Source organism: Trichoderma evansii (genome assembly GCF_050947405.1).
Source record: "Trichoderma evansii strain SZMC 28006 chromosome Unknown GGI43scaffold_8, whole genome shotgun sequence".
NCBI classification, from domain to species: Eukaryota; Fungi; Ascomycota; class Sordariomycetes; order Hypocreales; family Hypocreaceae; genus Trichoderma; species Trichoderma evansii.
In genome coordinates this window covers 1122543-1147255 of record NW_028145198.1, presented here as the reverse complement: position 1 = coordinate 1147255, position 24713 = coordinate 1122543, and the positions used below count along the sequence as shown (strand labels likewise).

General features: G+C 49.4%; 9 protein-coding genes across 9 annotated transcripts; 4 read left to right on the top strand and 5 right to left on the bottom strand.

Moving 5' to 3' along the window:
* Positions 1-951: 951 nt before the first annotated feature.
* GGI43DRAFT_366180 (rRNA-processing protein SAS10) lies at positions 952-3191 on the top strand. The gene has a single exon (XM_083202462.1). The coding sequence runs from the start codon at positions 1234-1236 to the stop codon at positions 3058-3060; it is 1827 nt and encodes a 608-aa protein (XP_083061419.1). The 5' UTR covers positions 952-1233; the 3' UTR covers positions 3061-3191.
* Positions 3192-3211: 20 nt separating this feature from the next.
* GGI43DRAFT_403781 (COG1/VPS51 family protein) lies at positions 3212-6146 on the top strand. The gene has a single exon (XM_083205834.1). It carries the CDS (start codon positions 3496-3498, stop codon positions 6076-6078), a length of 2583 nt encoding a protein of 860 aa, XP_083061418.1. The 5' UTR covers positions 3212-3495; the 3' UTR covers positions 6079-6146.
* On the bottom strand, positions 6147-7309 carry GGI43DRAFT_403779 (ClpP/crotonase-like domain-containing protein). Its single transcript, XM_083205833.1, has 2 exons — positions 6967-7309; positions 6147-6813 (listed from the first exon to the last, which is right to left on the bottom strand). Exons 1-2 carry the CDS (start codon positions 7164-7166, stop codon positions 6183-6185), a joined length of 831 nt encoding a protein of 276 aa, XP_083061417.1. The 5' UTR covers positions 7167-7309; the 3' UTR covers positions 6147-6182.
* A 65-nt stretch (positions 7310-7374) lies between these two features.
* GGI43DRAFT_403778 (DNA-directed RNA polymerase I subunit RPA49) lies at positions 7375-9354 on the bottom strand. Its single transcript, XM_083205832.1, has 3 exons — positions 9054-9354; positions 8693-8997; positions 7375-8622 (listed from the first exon to the last, which is right to left on the bottom strand). The coding sequence occupies exons 1-3, from the start codon at positions 9193-9195 to the stop codon at positions 7756-7758; spliced, it is 1314 nt and encodes a 437-aa protein (XP_083061416.1). The 5' UTR covers positions 9196-9354; the 3' UTR covers positions 7375-7755.
* A 327-nt stretch (positions 9355-9681) lies between these two features.
* On the top strand, positions 9682-11751 carry GGI43DRAFT_366128 (uncharacterized protein). The gene is made up of 3 exons (XM_083202461.1): positions 9682-10852; positions 10903-11257; positions 11316-11751. The coding sequence occupies exons 1-3, from the start codon at positions 10157-10159 to the stop codon at positions 11360-11362; spliced, it is 1098 nt and encodes a 365-aa protein (XP_083061415.1). The 5' UTR covers positions 9682-10156; the 3' UTR covers positions 11363-11751.
* A 1617-nt stretch (positions 11752-13368) lies between these two features.
* On the top strand, positions 13369-15624 carry GGI43DRAFT_383326 (kinase-like domain-containing protein; the record flags this gene model as incomplete). The annotated part of the gene is made up of 8 exons (XM_083203370.1): positions 13369-13443; positions 13498-13532; positions 13589-13880; positions 13933-14133; positions 14191-14237; positions 14292-14582; positions 14636-15488; positions 15556-15624. The coding sequence occupies 8 exons, from the start codon at positions 13369-13371 to the stop codon at positions 15622-15624; spliced, it is 1863 nt and encodes a 620-aa protein (XP_083061414.1).
* Positions 15383-17121, bottom strand: GGI43DRAFT_366053 (uncharacterized protein). Its single transcript, XM_083202460.1, has one exon. It carries the CDS (start codon positions 16845-16847, stop codon positions 15945-15947), a length of 903 nt encoding a protein of 300 aa, XP_083061413.1. The 5' UTR covers positions 16848-17121; the 3' UTR covers positions 15383-15944.
* Positions 17122-17487: 366 nt separating this feature from the next.
* GGI43DRAFT_365922 (serine/threonine protein kinase ATG1) lies at positions 17488-21088 on the bottom strand. Its single transcript, XM_083202458.1, has 3 exons — positions 20941-21088; positions 18339-20874; positions 17488-18274 (listed from the first exon to the last, which is right to left on the bottom strand). The coding sequence occupies exons 1-3, from the start codon at positions 20974-20976 to the stop codon at positions 18129-18131; spliced, it is 2718 nt and encodes a 905-aa protein (XP_083061412.1). The 5' UTR covers positions 20977-21088; the 3' UTR covers positions 17488-18128.
* Position 21089: 1 nt separating this feature from the next.
* GGI43DRAFT_365921 (uncharacterized protein) lies at positions 21090-23417 on the bottom strand. The gene is made up of 2 exons (XM_083202457.1): positions 22680-23417; positions 21090-21548 (listed from the first exon to the last, which is right to left on the bottom strand). The coding sequence occupies exons 1-2, from the start codon at positions 23087-23089 to the stop codon at positions 21320-21322; spliced, it is 639 nt and encodes a 212-aa protein (XP_083061411.1). The 5' UTR covers positions 23090-23417; the 3' UTR covers positions 21090-21319.
* Between the last annotated feature and the right edge of the window lie 1296 nt (positions 23418-24713).

Here is a 24713-nt window from a genome sequence, read left to right as displayed (position 1 = left end):
CTGCAGCACCCATGCAGGACCCTGGGCATTTCATCACCCAGCGTGCATCATTGGCGAGCAGCCTTGCAGTTTGGCGAAACGCACCTGATTGGCTGTACTTACACGGGGCATCTGCTGCAGAAAGGGTGTGTTGAACAAGGACCAAGTAATCAGGCGCGTATGTACCAGAAGATAGAGGCCGTCAAGGGAATGCATGCATCCAGTAAAATAGTAATACGATCAGCACTTTAAAGCAGATTAATAACTAGGAAATCCTTATCTGCACACTATCTGCCTCTAATATGCGCCGATCATTTTGCCCCGTCTCTGATTTTGCAATGTCCGCTTGGTAATCACGAGATCAAGAGACTGGACTAATGCCTATCACAAGAGCAAGTCCGCGGGTGATCCATCAATTTTTAGCTGGAAAGCGCGGCATGGCGCATTCGCGCATTGGCTAATCCATATAAGCATATATTATCCATGCCTATACAACTGTGCCGCTCACGTGGAATTTGGATATTGGCGCTCCTCAAGAAAGCCTGGAGTTCTGTAAAGTAATCCGAGAGAAATCATTTTCCGCGAGGTTTTGATTTTTCCCAGTCGAAAACTTGTCCATAGCTTGGGGATATTGCCACTTGGAATTATTGCCTCCCCGGCTTTGGGCTGCCTGCCTGCCTTCGCAGCCATTCTCTCTGCAAGCGATCACGATTCGCCATCCTACCAGCCACTCCGATTAGCAGCCGGGAGAGGTAGTATTGGGTAGGATTTGCACAAAAGTGCGAGTAAATGCAGGCTACATGTGATACTCTGCAGCGCAAACAACCTCAGGCTACAATTTGCAGTATTTCTATAGGAACAAGAATGTCTTGATATGGAATCTCGTGCATCCGAGCAGATACCGCTTATTACCGTATTCTACTGAGATGCTGCGGGTCATCTTACTGTAACAGCTGCAGCCGAACAAAAGCGAGCGCTAACAGAGTGGCGGACGCACGTATTTCCGGCGCATTGTTCTCCGTGGAACTAAAGGTACATGCACTAAGTTCCTTGAAGCCAAGAGCGGGCTAAAAAGTTCTTATCTTATCAGCCAGGAAAATTTCATGCTCCATCGAAAAGTTCCAAGCCATAGAGCGCCATAGCGACCAGTCTCGACCAACTTTCTTGCTCCCAATCTAGTCATCCAACTTGTGGTTTTAATCACACAATCGCGCGAATTGAACAATTTAATTTGAAAAATACACAAATTCCGCCATGGCAAAGAAGAGAAAGGCCTCTCGGCACGCCGCCGAGCCCAGTGGGCCAAAGGAACTGGATGCTGCGGACGCTCGTCTCAAAGTCACTTCATACGAGGATGTGGCCAACTCAGAGGACGAATTCTTCATGAACCGGGATACAATCATGCTGGACGATGAGCCCAACATGAAGCGCAGGAGAAAAGAAGACGAGGAGATTGATTTTTCAGACGAAGAGGTGTTAGGTTACGAGGACTCAGATTCAAACAACAAGGCCCGGCCGAGTAAATCAAAACGAAAAGCCGCGCAAGACTATTCAGAAGATGAAGCAGATAAAGCCAATGGAGAAGAGGGCGAGGAGGAGGGATGGTGGGGTGCATCTAAGAAGGAATACTATAATGCAGACAACATCGAGACAGAAGCGGATGCTTTGGAGGAAGAAACCGAGGCGAAGAGAATACAGCAAAAGAAACTGGCCAAGATGGCCGAAGAAGATTTCATCTTTGACGGAGATGAGTGGCTAACGGGCGAGCAAGAAGAAGAGGAAGGCGCAGAAACAGTGACCGAGGTCCTCAAAGAGGTCGAGGTGACTGATGACATGAGCACCGAGGAACGACTGAAGCTGCTATCTGCTCGATACCCCGAATTCGACTATCTCGTCAAAGATTTCCAAGAGCTACAGCCCCAGCTGGATGTTCTGAGGACAGACGCCAAAACTTCAGCCCCCAAGTCTCTAGCTGCCATCAAGTACTGGGTCCTTGGGTGCTATGTTGCCTCGCTAGCCAGCTACTTAGCCATCCTAACATCCCCAGCTCGCGACGCTGCCAAGGCACAAAGAACTATCGATCCTGCCGAGCTGCGTGAACACGATGTGATGGAAACTCTTATCCAATGCCGCGAGGCATGGGAGCGAGTCAAGGACATGCGATCCCTCAAGACAACTGAGGAGTCATTGGCACAAGATGTTGATTCCATTCTTCAGTTGAACGGTGATGAATCAGCTGTCCAATCTAAGAAGAAGTCTAAGAAGTCCAAGGAGGATGCCGCTGCAGCAGAGAAGAAGGCGAAGAAGCTGGCAAAGGCCAAGGCAATCGAAGAGACAGTTGCTGATCTTTATGACTTGCCCATCAATACAAAGTCAAAAGCAAAGAAGAAGGATCAGGAAAGCCATGCTCAGGACGATGATAACTCAGACTTTGGTGAAGAGGAGACTCTGGACGCTCGCGCAGCAGCTGATAAGGCGGCGCGCAAGAAGAGCTTGAAGTTCTATACATCTCAAATCGTGCAAAAGGCCAATCGCCGTGCTGGTGCTGGTCGCGATGCTGGTGGTGATATGGATATCCCTCACCGCGAGCGCTTACGAGACCGCCAAGCACGTCTCCTTGCTGAGGCTGAGAAGCGCGGCAAGAAAGATTCTAAGCTCGGCGCAAATCTCGGCGAGGACAGCGACGAAGAAGACTCCAAGACTGCAAACGCAGTGCGCGATGACGAGGACGACTATTATGACATGGTCGCAAACGCTTCCAAGGCCAAGAAGGATGACAAGACTGCCCGATACGCAGCCTACGCCGCCGCAGGCAAGGCCGATAGAGTGGTAGAGGCAGAGGAGATTGGCGAGGACGGCAAGCGAAAGATTACATATGCCATCCAGAAGAACAAGGGTCTGGCGCCCAGAAGAAGCAAGGATGTCCGAAACCCCAGAGTCAGAAGAAGAAAGCAGTTCGAGGCCAAGCAGAAGAAGCTGAAGAGCATGAAGCCGGTGTGGCAAGGTGGCGAGCCCAAGGGAGGTTACCGGGGCGAGCTCAGTGGTATCAATGCTACTGTCATCAAGAGTACGAAGCTGTAGAATATACTTTGCGATTAATAGCATATATAAATCATGGATCTCGGTTTATAAACCTGTATCTGCCGGGGGGTGTGACTTTTATTATAAATATATTTATTTCAGGCTACATGCATATTAAAACTATTTTAATATTCCTCTTGCACTTCTTTTTGCTACGTGCATGTGCCTCATAAGCTTGCTTCAATCGTCATCTAGCGCATGGGTTTCAGGGTAATGAAGTGGTGTTGAGCCAGCACCTAAGCTGTCATCTTGTGCCCCACCTAATCAACAACCTCCAGCTCCTCTACTTGGCCTGTAAACACCACTTCAGCACTAGCTGTGGACGCAACCTCGAAATCGCAATTCTCTTGACAAATAGCCATTATACGTTTCAATGACGCCAATTCTATAATAATCTTCCCTCAGACCTCGCAGCTACGCGCAAACAAGGCCACAATGGCCGCTCCTGATGCGACCAAGTTCACCACTTCCGACCAGATCTTCTCCGCGAACCATACGCTCCCCCAGATTCGCTCCATCCACAAGGCCCTCCATGTCGAGATCGAAGACAAGGCAAGCCGCCTGCGCACAAGGGTAGGCGGATCTTACCGCGACTTGCTCGGCACCGCCGATACCATTGTCCAGATGCGCGGCGATAACGATGCGGTGCAAGAGCTCCTAGGCAACATGGGCTGGCGGTGCGGGAGGACGGTGGTGTCGACAAAGGTTGCCGGATTGGCCAAGTTCGTGCGTAAAGAGCAGAAATCAGAAGTTGCAGAGTCAGCTAGAAAGAAGTTGCTGGATGGATGTCTGCTACTGGTTGGCAGGCTGCTTAGAGGTCGTGGGGAGCTGGACGAGAATGTCAGGATTGGCGACAGGCTGGTGTTGGCAGCCAAGGTGTGGGTGCTGAGCCGCCTCCTGGTCAATAGCTTAGGGAACGAGTTTCCCAACGACGAGGCTCGACAATCTGCTGATGCTGCCAAGAAGAAGCTGGATAGCTTGCGTCGGCGTCTCAGGACAACTCTGGAGAAGACCATGGAGAAAGCTGGTTCCGACTCTGATAGGGATGACGTGTTAAAGGCTCTCGCTGCTCACAGTCTTGCGAACAGCTCTGGAACCAAGGATACCTTGCGGCACTTTTTGGAAGTGAGGTTCAAGGCCATCGCTGTGGCTTTAGATTATGAGGAGGAAGACGGGCGAGTAAGGAGCCCAGACGACGTTATCCAAAGCCTGAGACTATTTGCACGAACTTTACTAGACGTGCAGGCCTTGGTGCCGAACAAACTCTCACAAGCTCTCAATGCCCTTACAAAGAAACCTCTCCTGGAAGATGCCTCACTACAGAAGCTGGAAGGGCTGCGACTCGATATCTTTGAGAGATGGTGTGGTGAAGAGATCCAATATTATACGCCCTTCATTCGTCATGATGATCTCGATAGTACGCAGGCAAGGGAGATGTTTGACAGCTGGATCGAAAAGGGCGAACAAGTGCTGCTCGATGGGCTGAAGAAGACTCTAGAGCCAATCCACGATTTCAAATCCATAACCGAGCTCAGGACGAATCTTCTCCAGCTTTGGATACGCGAAGGCAGCAAAGTGCGAGGTATCGACCCAGAAGAGATGCAAAACAATTTGCGAAAAGCCATCAATGCGCAGATGCTCGCCGTTTTGGACGCAAAGGTTTCCAAGCTTCGTCTTGTGGGCTCAGAGGTAAAGGCGACGCTGGAAAGCTGGAAGGATGGTGCTACTGGGAAACTACCAGGCCTTTGGGATGAAGAAGGCTATGAGGATGCGTTGGCTATCGGAGCTCGTCCGTTCTTACAAGAAGTCGCGTCACGATTCTACGGTCGTAGCGACGCTGTGTCCAAGGCACTCAACTGCTATTCTTCTTGGTTTCACATTATCGACGATGTGAAGGAGGTGGTTGGACAACTAGAGAAACAGCGCTGGGATAACGACTATGATGAGATTGAAGATGAAGAGACCATAGAGGCGAGACAGCAGTTGTTGAGCAAAGATGATCCGAAAATGCTGCAACAGAAGCTGGACGCCAGTCTTGACGCGTCCTTTGAATCGCTCGGGAAGGAAATTCAGCAGCTGTGGGACAGCAAATCTGAGACCAGTAGTAGCAGTGCTGTCGCCATGTACCTGGTTCGAGTCTTGCGTGACATTCGTCGCCAGCTACCACAGCGCGATAACCTTAAAAGCTTTGGTCTAGATATGGTCCCTGCCCTTCACCAAACGATTATAGTATCGACATCAGCGTCGCCCGTGGATGACTTTGTGATGGCTGGACTATCTGGGAGGGTTGCAGTTGGAAGGCCTTTGTGGGAAGGCGACCCAGCACTGCCATATCAGCCGTCTCCAGAGACGTTTCAATTTCTCCATAGCCTGCTGCTATCATTGTCTGATGCCGGAGTTGATTTGTGGACGGCGGCTGCAATGTCAACCCTGAAGAAGCATGTCGGCCAACGATTGTGTGAGGCGTGGAACCAAGAACTGCAGAGCATTAAATTCAACGAAGAGACCAAAGAGGTGAAGAAGGATGCTGAGGAGGTGAAGGAGCCGGAAGAAGAAAAGGAGACGGAAGAAAAGGAGACAGAAGAAAAGGAGACAGAAGAAAAGAAGACAGAAGAAAAGGAGACAGAAGAAAAGGAGCCAGAAGCCGATACAGAGAAAGAGGCAGAAACAAAAGAGGAGGAGAAACAAGAGGGAGATGGCGAGGAAAAGAAGGAAGACGCTGGAGAAAAGGAAGAGCCGGGCAGCAGTGAGAAAGACCAGGACGTTGAGAAGGAAGAAGATGGCTCAGCCTCTGGCAACGAGCAATTGCGAGATCTTTGTATTCAATGGCTGTTTGATATCTCACTGCTACGCCTCTCGGTCGGAAACGTACCAGGAGAGACAACACAAGAATTTCAGAAACTGGAAGATGCGGTTTATGAGCGCACTGGTTTGGAAGATTCCTCGCGGCAGCAAGTTGGCAAGGCGGCCAAGAGCTTCTGGGGCCGGACGAGTCTGCTGTTTGGATTGTTGGCATAATAGACACAGACATAGCGAATTGCTTTCTAATTTATAGACATTCCATCACGCCTACATCTTAATTACATGAAAAGATTAAAAAAATCATTCAAGGATTCTTCGTATTACAGCTTGTGCCTCTTCTCGCCGCTACCGAGCTTTCTAAACTCCTCCTGCGGGAGGCCAGTCATGAATCTCTCTAACCCAGCGAACACCTCGTTGAAATTGTTCAAGTTTACAAGGTTTTGCTCCGGCCCCTTTATCAACTTCTTGATACCCAGCAAACTATCACCCACAAGATGATCCCCCAGCCTCTCATCCACCTCCTTCAGCACCAACTCCCTAAACTTGTCATCCTCACCCTGCTTCACCTCCTCAAACACCTTATTCACAAAGCCGCTCCGCTCCAGCTCCGCGCTCATAATCCGCTTACTCATAATCAGCGCCTCGTTCGCCCTCGCGGGGCCCAGCCTCGTGACGAGCGCGCGCGAAGATCCTCCCTCGGCGACGAGTCCTATTGACGAAAAGGGTGTGAGGAGGAACGTGTGGGGCGCGCAGTAGATGAAGTCGGCGTGGGCGATGATTGCGGCGGTGAGACCCACAACGGGACCGTTGAGGCCGACGACGAGGACTTTGGGGTGCGCGGCAAAGGCTTCTGTGATGTTGAGGTTGAAGGCGACGAAAGTTTGGAGGAGCTGCTTGCGGGCTTCGTTGGGGTCGGTGGGATTTGGTCTGCCTATGGAGACGTCTGCGCCTCTGTACATGTTTGTTAGCAATAAGTCGGGGGATAGAAAGATCAAATTTCTCATATTCGTTATTCAAGCTCTTTACTTTCACATCACTTCTCTTCATAGCACATAGAATAGATTCAAGCAAATGGTTAGGAGTATCGTAAAAGGAATGCCTTACGCAGAAAAGAATCGTCCCTTGCCAAGCAAAACAGTGACGTAGACCTCATCGTGCTTGGCCACTTCTCTCATCGCCTGCGAGAGCTCATAGTATTGCGCCTGAGTGAGCGCATTGAGCTTCTTCTGGTTCGCAATGGTGATGACCGCGACGCGGCCGCGATACTCGATTGAGATGACGCTGGGGGAATCTGTGGTCGACATTGTATATACGAATGTTGTTTATATAAAGCTAGAATAACAGCGTAAACTACAATAAATGATAATTAATCTTAAAGGATGATACTGCGCTGTCAGAAAACAAAATAGGAATCTAGAAATCGCTACTTTATGTATACCATGCCAAGTGAGATCCTTCGATTGATGTTCCGGGGGTGATGCAGGGCTTCCCCAGACATACCGAGGTCTACGGGCCGAGTTTGCGGGGCTGCTACGGCCTACATGCCGCTGAGTGCCTATTGGCCTAGGCGACATTTACAAGAATAATGCTTACAGTTTTAAGAATCTATAAGCTGCTTTTTGCTTTTATTTTGCCCACTACGATCTATGTAACTGAAAACCCGGGTATTACCACGTATGGTATAATACCCCAGGTGCAATGACATGCTTTGAAAAAAAAAAAAAAAAAGATTATGCCCACATGCTGTTGACATGCATTTAGAGCAGTTGAATGACAGAAATGTATATACACGTCTCTCCAGCTGCGCCCGCTCATGTAATTGACATCCCTCCTACTTATAAGCCTCAGACCTTGCCGCCGTTTTATCCCTTCTCTCATGTGAACTCTCGCCCTTTATCGGCGTGCTCGGATTTGTCGCTGCTTTGGAAGGTCTAGGGGCAGCGTGAGCTTCGCCATATGCAGAGTGCGATCCTCAGTCTTGTCCTTGACAGGCTTCACCCTGGCTCCAATCTCGTGGAAGTACTGGTTCATCACCCTCTGGTCCAACTTGAGGTCATCTTTCAGATTCTGTGTGTCCACCTCGAAGTTGTCAACAATGCAAGCCAATGCGCAGCAGTGCGCAATCAGGAGGTCAATGTGGAACTTCCTCAGCTGGCCGCCATCAGAGAATTTGCGCCGAATGTTTTCAACGACGGCTTCGGGTGCCGGTGCCAGGAGCTCTCGGAGCTTTTCTCGGGGAGGCAGCTGTCTGGTGCCCTTTTGACGGCCAGGCTTTGAGTAGAGGTAAAACAGGAGGACAATCGAGAGGTATCGCAGCACGCGCAACCGCATCTCTGCAGAGTCGTTGGAGGCAATGGCTTGCACACGAGAGACAACATATCGAGACTGGAACTGAATGCTTTCGCCGTGTTTCGCCTTTTCCTGCCATTCTCGAATAGGAACAAGGTTGATGATGTCTGCTCCGATGAGTTCCTCGGGGGGGTATACGTCGTAGACTTCGGTGGCATCGACGTTTGCTTTTGGCACTGGCTTGGCCTCGTCGACGGCTGCCTGCAGCTCTTCTCTCGAAGCCATTGTTGATGTGACGGCGCCAATGGAGCTGAGAATGGCTTTGGAGGCATCATCCAACTTGACTGGGGTGCTGACATCGCCAGGCTTCCTTTGCGGAACAATGGCGTTCAATACCTTGTCTTGAATGGCCTTCTTGGCCTTCTTGGTTCCGAAAGTCTGACCAAGGTCCGTTCTCTGATCCAGCATGCTCTGCGAATATGTTAGAATTATTTTCATATCTCGCGTACGGCGGTTTTAATTCAGAGAGGCAAACGCTTACCTTCTTGCTCTCTTGTTCCGTCTCCACTTGCTTCGATCGGACGGCACCACGCACAACCATCTTCTTGGCCTCAACAACTTGTAATTTGCCAGATTTAGGATCGTAAATTCCGATATAGTGGTTCAAAAGTGGTTTCGAGCCGCGCTCTTCTTCTCTTGCCGTATAGTCCAGATTTCGGTGTGTTGCGGAGTGAAGTAGAAGTCCCTTGTCGATAGCGGTCTTTTTTGACTTTGAAGAGGTCGCATTTTTAGGGAGATATGAGTGGAACGTAAGATTCGAGGGCATTTCCATGCCTGGGGTATTCGCTATATTCTCATTAGCACATGCGTCAAAGACTCAATTCAACCGGCGCACTGCATACCAATCACAGGAGGACATGACTTTGGGCGAAGAACAGAGGAGACTGTAGCAATTGGGTTCGGTGCGTCAATGATGACTTTTTTCTTCGAAGACCCCGATTTCTCCCCATCCCTCTTCCTCTTCTTGTGGCTAAGATCAGACATTTTGCACTGAATTCCTGCAATTTCTCTTCCGTCTGGCGTTGATGCGAGGTGGGATCTTCATGTTCCAAAAAATTTTGGTTATCGGGCGGCAGGAAAAAGTTCGCCGGTATTTATCCGGGCGGGCGGTGAGAATGCCACCCCACTAATCCAGAGTGACGTTATAAAAGTGCAGAGATGCGAGCAGACTAATAGGCCTAGCACCAAACCCAGGTACCTATATATAAGTACCTAGGTAGTAGCTTATCTGCCAAAGACCTAAAGGATCAAGCTCTACAAGTATATAGGTAGGTAGTGGTATTCGAGAACAAAGATCCCTGCTTGCGGCCAATCAGGTGCAATGAAGTGCTTAGGATGGCGGATAGGCATATATACAAGAACTAATTAGCGGGGCAATAGCGAAGCTGGCGGCTGAAATGCGCATCAACTGATCCATACCTACCTTTTGCTGTATAGCTGGCTAGTGTGTGAACACACCAACGCATTGGAATCAGCTGCATGGTGAAGTTGTACATACCTGGTTACGTGGATCTCTCTAATTCGTCACCAAGTGCGTGCATATCTACCCAATATGAATCTTCATTTTGTCTAATGCTACTACCATAACTCCTACTAACTATACCTGCAGTGGCTTGCCGAGCTTATGCACAGAATGTTCATGATATCAGAGTCGGCCAACAGTTACACCAACTGCAAGGATTCACGGGCCATAACTCCTTCATATCCAATCAATCCTAATCGCCTTATTCTGACGCATGTCTGCTACCTAACACCCATGTGTTGTCTGGGGTATTTTGCACTTATCTATGGGAGTAGTCCCCGCCAGTCAAGACGTCAATCATGATGGAGGCGACGCGACCTTAACGCCATTCTGGAATCTTGAACTTGGTAACTAAGTCTTTGCATTCAGAAATCCGGCATTTGTAAATCTGAAAATACAGCCTGATTGGCGTGAAATCTGATCATGGCATCGCCCGCCGACGACACTAATAACATACAAGTCTCATTATCAAAGCGAGCACCTATTGGGCCAATCCCAAAAAGAACCTTGGGAATAGAGCTGGGAATACCTGCTCTGGGATCGCTGACATACGAAAATATCCTTGAACAGAAGAATCCGTGTATCCGATCTCAAGTTTCTCATTCGTCGTTCACAAGAAAAAAGACAGCAGAGCATCTCAATCAAGATATTGAGGCAACCACTGCAGGTGGAATTATGAAATTTCCGTATCCTCCTGCATTTCAAAAATTACTCAAGAAACAACCGCAGACACGAGTGGTAGAGACAGTAGAGACAACAGAAACACTGAATATTGATGGCATGGGCAATAACATGCTACCAAGGCAGGATCCTCTGATGCTAGAGCCATACACAGAAATCATCCAGGTGAAGGATGGTATCGGAATTAGCTTTAGCTTCGCTACCTGGACATTTGACCTCAAGCGCAACTGGGTCTTTGAGACTAAAATCCCGATCCAGCCCGTGTATGTTGTCCTGGGCATATTCCAACGTGGTGATAATAACCCGCAAGAACGGATTGCGTTCGTCAACAAACCAGAGAGGCTCTTCCGGGAACTCCGCTGTGCAGTGTTTCGGCTACGCGGGCTGAGCAGCACCCTCTTATCTTTAAGAACAGTGAAGAGTTTAAGGCTGTATAGAGTATGTACTTTCCAGCGGCGAACTTTTGGAATCTTTCTAAATTAATATAGTGCAATATCGAAGAAGGAACCCATGAACGCATTAATCTTGATGATAGCGGGATCGCGGATTTACAGCTTCTTCTGCGCATGTATAAGAGCTGGTATGTCCCTGAACATGTTGTAGTGGCTTGGGCGAACTGGATCCACCAGACGCTGAATAACAGCTCACTTGATGTGCTTGACGGAACGTATGCGATTGAGTTTGTACTGGACTGGTCGGTGACTAGAATCTCAATCGTGATACTCTTTCCAGTGCTATTAAGCTTAGCAATAGGCCTCTGGCTTAACTCGGCCGCCTGGGCAGACCTTACAACTATACAGACCGCTTGGGGTACTGCATCGTATGTTGTGACTGCCGGGAGTTGTAAGTTCTCACTATTAATACAGATTTTATTGTATGTTGCGAAACTGACAGATAGCAGTGCTCGCAGCATTACTCGCGATTATAGGCAGCATTGGGAATAAATAATCATATAAGACGATTTTCAAAGTCCTGGGTTACTTCTTCAGAGTTCGGGAAGAGTAGTAGTTCTCATTCATATGGTAACTAAAGATATGAGGGGTTGCAGACTGAAATACGGTTTATTTCTCATATGAACCACCAGGCCCCAATGGTAAACTGGAATTGAGCAATAGGAGTACAAGGTTATAAAGCTCTAACCACATTTTGTAACTGCAATTTGATCATCTAAATTAGCCTTCTCATAGAAACAATGATTGTCGGCTTCGACAAATCTGGGCCTCGAGATATAGATCTATGGGCAATGATAGTAATAACTTTGCTCTTGGAAGCCCTCCATCCATGACATAGATGCTTACGCCAAACCGCGCGATGTCAAACTTGAAGGGTGTGCTATTGTTAAGAATAAAACAACAATCTTTTCTCAACTCGCAATCAGACGATTTCGGAAGTCCTTCTTGTATCTAAAATATTGAAGCCAAATATCTATTGGTCCAGAAACCGTGCGTTTACTATGCCATAGATCTGACCGTGTTTATGAGAAGCAACTAGTGCGAAGCAGGGAATCTACAAACGATCGGCATATAATTCCCCAATTCAAGGTACTGCAACGACGCCAAATATCCTCACTCTATTCGGTATAGTTATTATCATATTGTAACTTATATATGTATCTTCATTTTGCAGATTCTGCTTCTTCTTGCACAACTTGAGACAAAATTAATTGGCCGGCGTTTATCCAGGCAGGCGGCGAAAGTCCCACTCCACTGATCCAGAGTGACGTTATAAAGTTGCAGGGATGCGAGCATAGCTCCAGAGCTTTGCCTCGTATCGATAATAAGTTATCAGCTCGCACACAAATTGGATCGAAAATTACATGGTCACACGAGCTTTGGGCTTGATACTGATAGCTCTCACAAGCTCCTAACTTAGCATTACGATAAAATTCACAACGTCACATAAGAGCTCAATATTAGATTGGAAATGAAGTAAAATCTGCATTTTTGTTTTTGTCAAGTAGCGAAGATCGATCTTAAGCGCGCCTATGGTAGCAGTTTTGCTTCATGGCCTGCGATCCATCAAACGGTGCTTTCACCCGACTGAAGTTGCCCAAAGCCCCATCCTTCGCGTTCGTCCTTTGACCACCAGAGCTGAATTGGCGAGGCGCACCGGCATGCAGACTCCAATTCGATCGTCGCAATATCCATGTGTGGTGCAGCAGCTTGGCTGGTGTCGTTTCATCGTGAACTCATGTTGTATGTGAAAGATGTGTCAAGTCAGGTAGAAGAGCGAGTCGTTTATTTGCTGGGTGCTCAGTTAGCTCTCACGACTCTTTCGTCAAAGTTGATTCAAAGACACTTACGAGCGAGCCCTCATCTTTCTTCTCTTGCGCTTAAGGCGACGAACGCGCTTCTTCCTCCATTTGGCTCTCATCTTGACTAAATCCTTGTTAGCAACATGGTTCTTACGCCGGCGCAAACATCAATTCGCATCATGGGAGTGCATTGGAGCAATCGCAATGCACTCTCTAGCTGCGAAATGCCATGAAATTGGCTGCGGAAAGGGCTTTCTTACTTATTCTTTGATGAGAATCGTTGTTAGGATGAGGTAACAAGGGAAAGGAACTTTGCGGGAGCGGGGGAATTTCAAGCACTTTGAGCAAGGCTTCTGTAGGGCACAAACCCCCCAGGCATCACGTGGCGACCCCTCACCAGACCCAAGCGTTGGAGCTCAGAGCTCCCACAGTGCAAATACTGTAGTGCATCATATAAGCACCGTGTACTATTTCATAGCGGGACCAAGCAGAGATGGCAGGTGCGTTGTAAGTCGGCTGTTCTTGCTGCAAATTCTAGGGTAGCGAAGTAGCTGAGGAAGGTGGAATGTTGAACCTTGATAGATTTTGCAATGTACTCATACAAATCTTTTTGATCTGGCCAATTTCTCGTAAACTGGAGATTACAATATTTTGTGACGTCTTTTATATACGACAAGCTTGACGCAACCACCCATTCACCATGGCGGGCGCGGGAAACGATTTAGATGATGGTGGTGATAAAGGTTATGAATTGGCAGCTGCGCACCTTCGCTTTGTGGACAATCGCATCACTGCTCAGCTTGACGAAGACATTCCGATATAGGAGCAGGAAATCTTCAAGATAGGACGAGACCCTGATGCAAAGTAAGCTTGCAATATGCAGAATGCTGCATTTGTGGAATATCTAACGATGGCCACAGCACTTTCTCTATTCAAACTGACTCGAGCAATCTCGTATCACGAAATCACTGTGAAATCTATGTGATTGTCTATGAACCTTCAGTCAACCACGTCTATGTGCGAGATCGCAAGTCTGTTAATGGAACATTAGTCAATGGAGAAATTATCGGCATCGGACCCCAGATATCCTCAGGGTATCTCTTACAAGATGGCGATATTATCGAGATTCGACCCCATTGGAAGTTTTATTTTCACCAGCCTCGAAAGCCTCCCCCTCGTCCGTTGACGGCAATTCAAACTGACGAATGCCAAGTTTGTCCTCCTTACTGTTCTACACCATGTTCAGTTTATCTAATAAGCCTAGGTTTTTGAAAATGAGTATCTGATGACTCCGCGCTGCCTTGGCACCGGCGCAGAGGGAGCTGTCTACTTGGCACTTGAGTCGAAGACTAAGCGACAACTTGTTTGCAAATTAGTCAACCTAGGGAGACAAGATGGAAAGATGCCTCAAGATGAGCTTTATAGGAAGCTCCAAGAAATAGATGTCCTCCGACAGCTGAAGCATGTGAGTCTCTTGCAAACGAGACATTGATGTCCGTCCATGATACTAATTTGTCGACAGCCTAATATTTTACCCTACATTGATGCCATCATCTCACCGCACTCCTTGTAGGCAGATGGCCATTTGGACGAAATGGAGCTATAACTGATTTAGTAACCCAGGTATATTTTCACTGAGCTCGCGTCTGGCGGTGATCTCATCTCCTTCATTAACCGCCATGAATTTATTCAAGAGATTGATTGTAGAATCATCCTACGACAAGTAGTGCGCGGACTCGCCTATCTTCATAGGAAGGGCATTATTCACCGGGATTTGAAACCGGAAAATATTCTGCTGGCGTATTCTCCAAGAATATCTTGCCATCGAATTATGCTCTCGGATTTTGGAGCTTGCGCTGTTCCTCGTCGAAGCAGGATGATAACGGATATTGGCACGTTTGAATACAAGGCTCCGTAAGTCTGAGATGCCATACATAATTGTGAGAAAATATGCTAATATATCCCAGTGAGGTTTTCTCAACCATAGAAGCTCAAACTACCGCGGTTGATGTGTGGTCCCTTGGTCTCGTCACACTTCGGTTACTTACCTATGATGTCGAAAGCTTTGGAAATCTTACAAGACTAGATCAACAATCTCTCGAGAAAGCAGTGAAGACAATGATCCAAGAGGCATCTCCAAAGCTTTCTTCTAATAGCCAGAGATTTGTCTCAGCCTGTCTTCAGTTGACGCCAATAAATAGAATCACTGCTGCCGAAGCGGAATGCCATGACTGGTTTTGCACTCCACAGAAACATTTTGAATTCTTCCAGCAGCTCGACCAGCGATTTTTTGAAGATTTGAGCAACAACACCCAGCTCAAACCGATGCCATGGGATTTGGCTACTCTTCAATCCTTTTCACCTACATCAATATCTGGCAAAAACTCTGCCAATAGCGGCGAAAATTCGACTCAGTGGGGCTCCCCATCTTGTATCGAGACGTCAGGGTATTTTGGCGGCGTCCAGAAAGACATAGAGTCGGGTAAGCGAGAGCTGGCGACAAAATTGTCGTCACCACCCCAAGAATCTGAAGCGCCACTGTCCAAAGCTAAACCGGCAGTGGGGTACCCGAAGGCTTACAATATGGAAAAGACCTTGAAGACGCTACACAATAGTAGTAATAAGGCATATCGCAAAGTAGAGGCTCGAATTTTGACGGCTCGACAACTACGAATCTGTGATGTACTCCAGCTCCCCCTCACCGATCTTGACAGGCATTTGAAACCGGCAGATATAAATCCCAAGAATCATCGAGAAGAAGTACTGGCAGAGCTGAAACGGCTAGATGCCAAGTTTTTGACAGATGGTATGCAGATTACTGTGAGAAATGAAGACATTGTGTCCAAGAAACATTAGTATCTTGGGGTGTTAACCAGCAATAAGCTAGCGAAGACGAATGCTGGGTACGTGGGCTATCAAGAAGGATTCGGCCATTTATATGGGAACAGTTTTCTGATGTCGGGTATCATTTCAATCGAATGAATCGAATGAGAGTAGATTTGAGCAGGCTTGAAACCCCTGTTGTTACATCTTGCCTTGAGGTTATAGGTTACCCTGGTGCTACTATGTCTGATGGATAACAAGGAAACTTAGATACGAGCTTTAAAGATGCAATCACCCAAAGCGGCTCTACCGCATATAGCTTATAAGAAGCAATTGAAGAGAAAGATTGATTATACAGCTAAGAAAGACGCTTTATGTTGTAAATGCGAAATATAGGCTATGCATTGGACCAAACTATCGATGGCCAAACAAAGCAGAACAAAATCTCATCTTTCAATGGGCTTTCTCACGACTTGGCAGTGCAAAACCTCCTGCTTCAACCCATTGCATACTGCTCCCAATCACTTCCAGCTTGTCCCCTCTCCGCCGGCGCTCCCACATCTCCAAAGTCTCTGCCACTGGCTCTGTATCAGATGATTCGTCCACCCAGTCCCAGATATAATTCTTCTGCTTTCCCGTAATCTTCTCCCCTTTCCCCCCTTCTTCTTCATCACTATCTATCTCGTATTCCACAATACACCGATAGCCTTTCCTCTCACATCTATCACACCCTTGACTCTTCAGCGACTTTCCTGATTCTCTTCCCGTAATTACTCCTCTAGAACATTCCATTCCTTGCATGTGACATTGGAAACACGCTCCCAGTCCAGATATCTTTTGTCTCTTCTCTCCCACAAACTTGGGCGGCACGATTGCGTCTCTCACAGCGCTGCCCTCCACATACCGCGGCAGGGCACTTCTGATCCTGTCCTCGTTATCATTCCAGAGGCGGTAAATCCTCTCTCTCAGGGCAAGCATCCTCGCTCGCCACTCCTCGTGAGGTTCCTCCGTCCCATCTTCCATTCGACATTTCCCCAACCCAAACTCATGATCGACTTCTTCTACAATCCGTATAACTTCATCATCAACTTCTGCTCTCGAAAAGTAGTTCAGCCGCGCCTTCTTGTCACGCATGTATCTCCAGGCTTCCAATTCTTCTTTGAATGTCTTGGCTTTTAGTTCCTTGACCTCAGCTTCTTCTTTTCCCTTCTCTTTTCCTTCATTTTGCGCCTGCAAGACTTGTGCTTGTCGTTTATACTCCAGCTCTTGTTGCTCTTCTTGTTGGCGTTTGCTTTCTTGCTGTCGTTGTGCGGCGACATGGCTGACAGCCAAGAGAAGATTGGCCTTCTCTCTCATGGCTTCTCTCTTCCTTCACTTTTCTGTTTTGGAGGCTTTAAGTCAATTGTTGGCTGGGATGGCTTCCTGCAGATAGTATTTGTCGTATCGATGCCATCTGTGTATGAATAGAGGATGATTTGTGCCATATTGATCCCATACTTATAAGAAATGCCCGAATGGATTGCTGCAAACGCAGCCACAGCGTTCAAATAAAACGAGAGTACACTCAAACGCTTGTGCCTGTTCGAAATCTAGTAGTTGAGGAACTTGTTCCCAACACAAGCAATACGGGCCGAATTCTGCAAGTATCCTTGAAGCTTCATTCAAACACAACACATCACAAACGGGAGACAAAGAGCGCATACGCATGTGTGTTGTTCTTTAAATAAAAACATTCGGCAGCAATGGTATTGGTATCGTGGACTAGGTTACGCGCTGAAACGTAACAATCTAAAAATCATACAAATTCACTTTCACGCACAAAAACCAGTCCTCGCCCATAATCCGATCCCACCGCCACCCATGACTTTCTTGGTCATGAAAACGAGCCATTCCCATAGCCCTTCCCTAATCCGCAAACCGATGCCGTGTCCCAAGAAATAAAGAAAAAGAAAAGGTAAAAAAAAAAAAACCGAAACTCCATGTCCCAAATCCAAGAAGGATAATAACAGCAAATGGCATTAGGGAGAGACAGAACAGACTGCTGAGAAAGAAGAGCGATGCAAAGAAAAGTTCCTTTCCAAAGACACTCCAGACAAGTGCAATCATATGTCTGCAGTCGCTTCTCACTCGTTTGTTCGTTTGCGCTTAAATAGCCGGTCTTGGCTGCTGGAAGGAAGTGCAATGTAATCAATCTCAAGAAGATTGCAGTAAATAAGGTCAATCAGGCTCTAGCTCCGCTAGAAAACCAATGACGTGAAAAGAATATAAAATAAAGAAACGCCTGGGCCATGAATATAACGAAAACCCTCAAAATTTGAATACCAAATAATCAGCCAAACGCCCGCTACCAGTACCTGAGCGGGGATTCTCTCATGGTGCTTGTATCTGTCAAGCACCCTCAAACGCCACCAGAATAAAAGGAATATTGGAAAAGAAGTAAAACAATTGAATAAATCGAAACGAGATCCAGTTGAACTGTGAGGAATAATACTGGTTTTGTCCAATTTGATGTCCAGCCGTGAGGCTTCCAGTGTTATGTAGTGTTTTGCCTTTTGTGTATCATAATCTGCCAAGTGCTACAGCTGTTGATTCGCGCCATTCGCTTTTGAAGTTTATTTTTTTCTTCGCTCCGATATTTTATGCAGACCCCTGTGAGAGGGGGCTGCGAGGCGTAACATCACCACTACGTCGGCGGGTTAGCGCTTGTGCCTTGGCGTTTGCTTCGTCAATGAGCCGCTGCTTCTTGCGGACGACGGAAAGCCTGCCAGAGATCATAGAAATCACTATTTATGAGGGTTAGTTATTGCTTGAAACGCCAAAGCGAGGATAGGGTTAGAGTAAACTTACTTTTCTTGATATGAGCCTCCTCGTCACTCTCAAGATCGCTGCAGCTCTCTCTGATTACGTCGCTGCCAGATGCTACCTTTTTGGAGAAGTTGGAGTCATCACCACTGTCCAACACAGCCTCAAGCATGCGAATGGCAGTTATGTATGAAATCTCACAACCAGGCAAGTTCTCATTTGTTACTTCGTCAATAGCGGCAGCGCGGCTCATCTCGAGAGCCCGATCATACATCAGCCTTTCAGCAGTGATGCCTGGCGTGAGATACACCTGCTTCATGCCGGATCCCGTGGAAGACATAATCGAATCCACTCCTTGGTTTGATGGGTGGCTTGGGTGGTCCTCTGGTAGCAGTTTCTGAGCTTCGATGAGCTTGAGGCGTACAATCTCAGACTTCTCGAGAACTTCGTTGAAGCGTTGGCGCACCCATTGTACTACCGCGTTGATGCGCTGGACTATAGACTGGGATACTGCTGCTGAAAGACCGTTGGTGACGTCTCCTTTACTCTTCATCGACCACCAAATACTGGCAATGTCCATGGCCCGAGCCAAGAGAGAAAGCGATTTCACATAGAGAACCAGAGCTTCCTCTGAGAGTGCTACGATGGCTTCTGCAGTCAGTCCGTCGTCATCTGCTGACATCTGCTCGGCTGCAATTCCACCCAGTCCATGGTTTGTGGATGGCGCCATAGGGACAAGCTGCTTATACTTGACCTCGGCAAATCCGTAAACGCAGTCACTTCGGGTGGCAAAATCTTCGATGGCCTGCGCAGAGCGGCCATCTTCGTCCTCCGAGTGGATGCTTCGCCCGTCTCCGATCAGTCCTGCCGAAGTTGGCGGCGTCGGATATGCCGGGAAGGGATGGTACATCGGTGGAGATTGTCCCTTGGGACGAATGGGCATCCTGACCCCGAAAAGACGCAGGCTGGCATCTTGGATGGCCTTAGTTATGGCACTCGAAGCAGATCCGGGGCTCGCAGATAAGGCCTTCTCGTAAGATGGGCGGCGGCCTTGGCCAGCTCGGCCCTGCGCTACAAGCTGCGTTCGCGATGCAGGAGCTGCAGTGGCCCCGGTAGTAGAATTCGGCGCCCCCTGTTGTGAGTAGTGACGAGCCAGCTGCCTTGATTTTAGAGAACCAGGGCTTTGAGATGCGAGCTTTTCGTTCGCGGCCAGCTCATCCGCAAGGGCGTTTACTTCGACGTGCCTTCTCTCCACAACCACATAGTCTCTCTCAAACATGACATCCTGCGCAGCCTTTTCCTCTTCGTCCGACAGACCCTTGCCGCTCGGTACTCGAGCCTTGCGGATGTCCTGGATGAAAGATGAAGGGGGCGAGGTATTATGTAGAGAGGTTTTGGATACCCTGGGATGGTTTGGGAGCGATGCAGCATGGGGCGCTGTGGGTGGGCGCTGGATGCCCAGGCCTGCCCCGGTCTCTCGAGGTGAGGTTGGCCGTCTGTGGATCTCGCCAGACGGTGGCCGATGTCGGCCTTCGCTGGTGTTTTCTATTATCGGTGATGACCGAGGCAGTTGCTCTCGCGATGATCGAGCAGACCCGGCCTCGATCGCTCCGTTTCGCAGGGATCCAACGCGTGGTGACGGTGCCGTGGCTTGTCCGTGGGAAATTGCCTTCGGCTCGCGCCTGGGGGGCTTTGGGATGTCATCCTCGACGAGTCCGGGTATTTCATTGACGACGATGGGGTGGGCAAAGAAGTTTTCAAAGCTCATTCGCTCCACGGGGCTCCTCTTGAGTAAACCTCTTACTAGGGATTTCATTTCAGATGTAATGGTCACTTCTTTAGGGAACTTGATGACGTCTTCGGCAGCTTCTATCTTCCTCAGCAGTTCGACGTGGTTTCTCGCGCGGAATGGGGGCTTCCCCGAAATCATTTCATACAGGACAGTACCAACGGACCACAGGTCAGCTTTGGCGTCGTACCGTTCGTAACGGAGGATCTCTGGGGCCATGTACAAGGGTGAGCCGCAAAGGGTGTCGGCGAGAGATGTTGAGGGTAATACGCGAGCGAATCCAAAATCAGCAAGCTTCAGCATCGGTAGGGAAGCGATGCCAGACATGGGTATTAAGGAATCTTGGCTTGCCTCCATGATAGGGAGGTTTCGCTTTTCCCTGAATGCTTGAGACGGCAGTAGAAGGAGATTCTGGGGCTTAACATCTCGGTGGACGTAGTTTTTGCTTCGTAGAAATTCCAGGGCACTAGCCAGCTGCTTGAGGAAATGACGGATGACAACTTCGTGAAGACCAGAATCAGGGGCGCTGGGGTACTTGCGAGCCATGTCGTGGGTGGCGGGATGGGTAATGAGCTTGTCACGTTTCTTGATGAAGAGGGAAAGATCACCGAGCTCGCAGTATTCCATGACAAGATTAATGTGTGTAGCGGATTCGAGGCAGTCATGAAGGGCAACGATATGCGGGTGTCGAAGGGTCTTGAGGATTTGGATTTCGCCATATAGATTTTCTTTCAGTTTCTTGTTTAGTCGATCTAGTTCGACGGATTTGATGGCCACGGCAGCTTTTGTCTCCTGATTGAAGGCAAGCATGGTTAGCATACACATCGTATTGAGGAACAAAGGAGCAGGGAGATGGACAGAGATGGAGGAAATCAATGGCGAGAGAAGGGTCATGTCAAGCGGAGCTCAAGGAGGCAGCAAATATTGAACGCTGGCAAACAACAGAGCGTCGCTGATGATGATGATGGGTGCAAGCACACGATTTTTGGTGAAACGCGGCCGGGAAGCAGTATCGTACCTTATGCCAGCCCATGTAGACCTGGGCAAAGCTGCCTTTGCCAATCTCCTTGTCGATGGTAAACTGGCCTACATTGCGTCCTCCCGAGCGCCGGGAGGAACCATCTTGCCGGCTCGCCATGGCTTCCTGTGTAGCGTTGTCGATGACAGGAAGAGAGCGAGGTCGGTCACAGCCCGTGGGCTTACAAGATTCGAGGGTCTATGCTAGCGACCGAAGCTGTCATGTAGATCTAGACGGGCGTAGCTTCAGACGAGCAGCGATGATGGAAGGAGTAGGAGTAGGAAGCGAGACCGAGACGCGACGAGACAGGGCTATAAGAGAAGTGGGCGAAGGGAGATCTGTGTGACAAGGATAGGAGGTCGGTGTAGTGGTAGTCGAGAGCCTAGAATGGAAAGCCGATGCTCTTAGGCAAGCGGTAGGTATCAGATAGATCGAAGAGAAGATGTCACTGGAGGTCGATGATGGCAGGTTAGCAAAGCCGTAGGTGACGGAGCAGTATGTGAGAGTGAGAGGGTGGATGGAGAGCGAAGGGTGGTTTTGTCGTCCCGCGAGCCGTGTTGCGATGTGAGAAAGGAAAATGGAAAAGAAGGAAAGAAAAAGAAAAAGAAGAAAGTTGAAAGTAGAAACAAAACAAAAGAAAGCCAGGGGAGTGTCGGAGAGAGGCCGCAAGCCGAGTCAGACGAGCGCCGGCGTGCAGGATCCTGTGGTCGAATTGGGGATCGGACGGGATAGCTCTGCGGCGAGCTGGGGGTGACAAGGATCGGGGGAGGGCGTGACTAACACTCTAAGACAAACGAAACGAGCAGTGCTACGGCGTACTTGCACTGGCAGCTCGTCTTCGTCAAATGCGCCCAGCGCTTGCACACGTCCAGGAAGCTGTGGTCCGGCTACCTGTATGGCTACCTAGGCAGATGCAGATGCACCTTGCGATGCACCTGGATGGAGAATATGCGTGCCGTGCTGAGCTGTCGCCTGGCCTGGGGACCCGGATGATGAAGACGCAAGAGACGCTTCTTGATTGTGACTCGAAAGCGGCGCCAGGCAGAGGTCGCCAAACCAACCTGGATGGTCATCTAGGTTTGCGGGGCGTTTGCGTGGGAGGCTTTCAAGAGGCTGCAGCGCAGTTGATGCAGATGGAGACGCAGCCGGGGTGTCTATTGGGTACAAGGACCGAGATAAAGCAGAGATACCACGGCCAAAGTACCGACGCCACAAGGCCTCAGGGTGGGCTTGACGGGGTTTGGGCCGCCTGGGAGGCAAAACCAGAGCTTGACAGGAGGAGATGATCGATCCGAGGGTCCCAGATCGGGGGTGGTCAGATGATTAAGAAATGATAGCGCCAGAGAAGAGAGGAGAAGAAGAGCTAGAAGAGCGGCAAGAATCACTAGGAGTGTAAGATTAGAAATAATAAAGACGTAAGAGGAGGAAAGGTAAAGAAGAATAAGGAAAAGGGAGGGAAAAAAGAACAGGCGAGCGATGACGAGGAGATGGAAAAGGCTGGCGCTGCCGTCGTTGAGAAAAGAGAGATAGACGAGGGCACCAGCACCGCTCATCGGCAGGTCACTGATGGATGACCTACCTGAGGGACTCGTGATGCAGTAGTAGAGCGACTTGGGAGGTCGCTGGTAGGGAGCGAGGGAGGGCGCGTACCGGGTACTTCTGGCCCTGGGACTGCCCAGCGACTCCCGCGGCGGCATCAGCGCAAGGGGGCGTTGCCGCAATCTTGCAGGAGTACCTGTACCCAGATGAGTGGCCGCCCCGAGCAGGCAGAGCAACGTCCAGCCAGCCCAGGCCAACCCCAGCGCTGTGACCTGAGTGACCGCAAGGGCTCTCAGCGCTAAGCTGGCGGGCCCCCCACCCCAAACGGCTGCTCGAGGAGTGCTGCGTACTCGTACTGGTACGACGCAATCTACAGGTCATGTACGAAGTACAGCCCAAGTATATCCCTAACAGGCTTCCCCGCGGAACGCACGCGTAATTGGTCCCCATATCACATGGCTTGGTACCTGCAGGACACTCCAGTGGCAGGAGGCGACCAAGCCTGAAGCGGACGCCGTGGGTCGTGTTCGAGCGTGCTGAGAGAAGTGCAGAGACATCATGATGATGTTACTTGTACTGAGGCTCGGCACGGCTGGCTCATAGCAACATGCTGGTACTGAATACTGAGTAAGTGTCTCAACTAGCCGTGCGCCACCAGCAGCAGAGCTTGGCTGAGAGCGCCGCCCCGGAACTGTGTCGCACGGGCCCTCGGTTTGGCAGCACTTTTGGTCTCTTAACAATGAGTGCGCTAATTGTCGTGATTGACGGCCAGCAGTTGCGCGATAAGGGTCTGGCCGGGCCAGATCAGGCCAGGTAGACAGACAATTGCTGGCACAATAGCGCTACTAGGTAGCACGGAATAGTGATACTGCTTCAGCATATGAATGGGCGGCATGGAGTCGGCCGCGCCTAGAGGCAGGGCGTTGCATGTACATGGACAGGCGGCACGGAGCAGCGTGAGGACCATCGTACATGCAGGCTGCTGCTGATTGCACGCAACCGGTAATATGGAGCAATCTGTATCTGTACCAGGTGCTATCATTACTAGGCATGCGCCGTACAGATGAAGATAAGAGATAGATAGCAGCAGCGATAACGGCGTCCGCATGCTCTGCAAGAGTAAGAAAAACAGGGCATTGGACTCTGGCTATGAAACTCGCGCACAGGATGGCGCCAGACCGGCTTGGGCGCATGCAAGCACGGCATCTTCCCTTGACAGCGTCCGTATCTTTGCCGCACGACGCCCCCCTTTATTCCCGCCACGGTCCTTATCGCGGCATGTTCTGGGGTCGCGCAGCCTCTCTGAAGCGCTGGCCAAAGGGAACACGCTGAGCCAAACAAGCAGGCAGGAAAAAAAGATGGAGCCCGGGGCTGGCGGGAGGAAGGGATCGACTGGCGTGCATTCGAGAGAGACTCGCATCATTGCGCTACCGCCCATGGCCCGTCCGGTACTTGTTGCGTTTAGCTGCCTTTTGGCTTGGGGTACTAGGAACAAGATTCGAGGCTAGAAACGTTCGTAAGTTTGGAGCCGGAAGTGCCTAGAAGATGCCAACGAATGCTTTATCAAACATTGATCGAGAATGGCGTGCTGCATTGCGGCGAGTCGTTGTCGATGAGTCGTTCTGCGCACTCGCACTTGTGGACAAGGGAGTAAGGGAGTAGTGCAGTAGTATCTCGTGCCTTAGCACGCATGATGGCATAAGTACGACGCACTTGTCTATACAGTAGTATGTGCTACTAGCAGTTGAGTCAGAGCCGAATCGGTGCCTCAGTAGTCTGGCCTTGATGCATCGTGTGCGGGACTCGCAGCAAGTTGCTCTCTCTGTCTTTCCAATACCAGCACCATCCAAGTACCGCTACATGCACTGCGGCGTCCACGGAGAACCGCCATTCGGCTAGGAGGGACGTTAGCGATGAGCTCTAGCACGGAACAAAGTCTACTGCTGCGTGCTTCGTACTCGTAGGTGGTCACCTTGGATGTCCAGTATGCACCGCAAGCCATTAGCGCCTTCGGATTGTAACCCCATGCGTGCCGGCAAGGCGCAACCAGAACCCAGCTTTTGCCTTTTTAAAC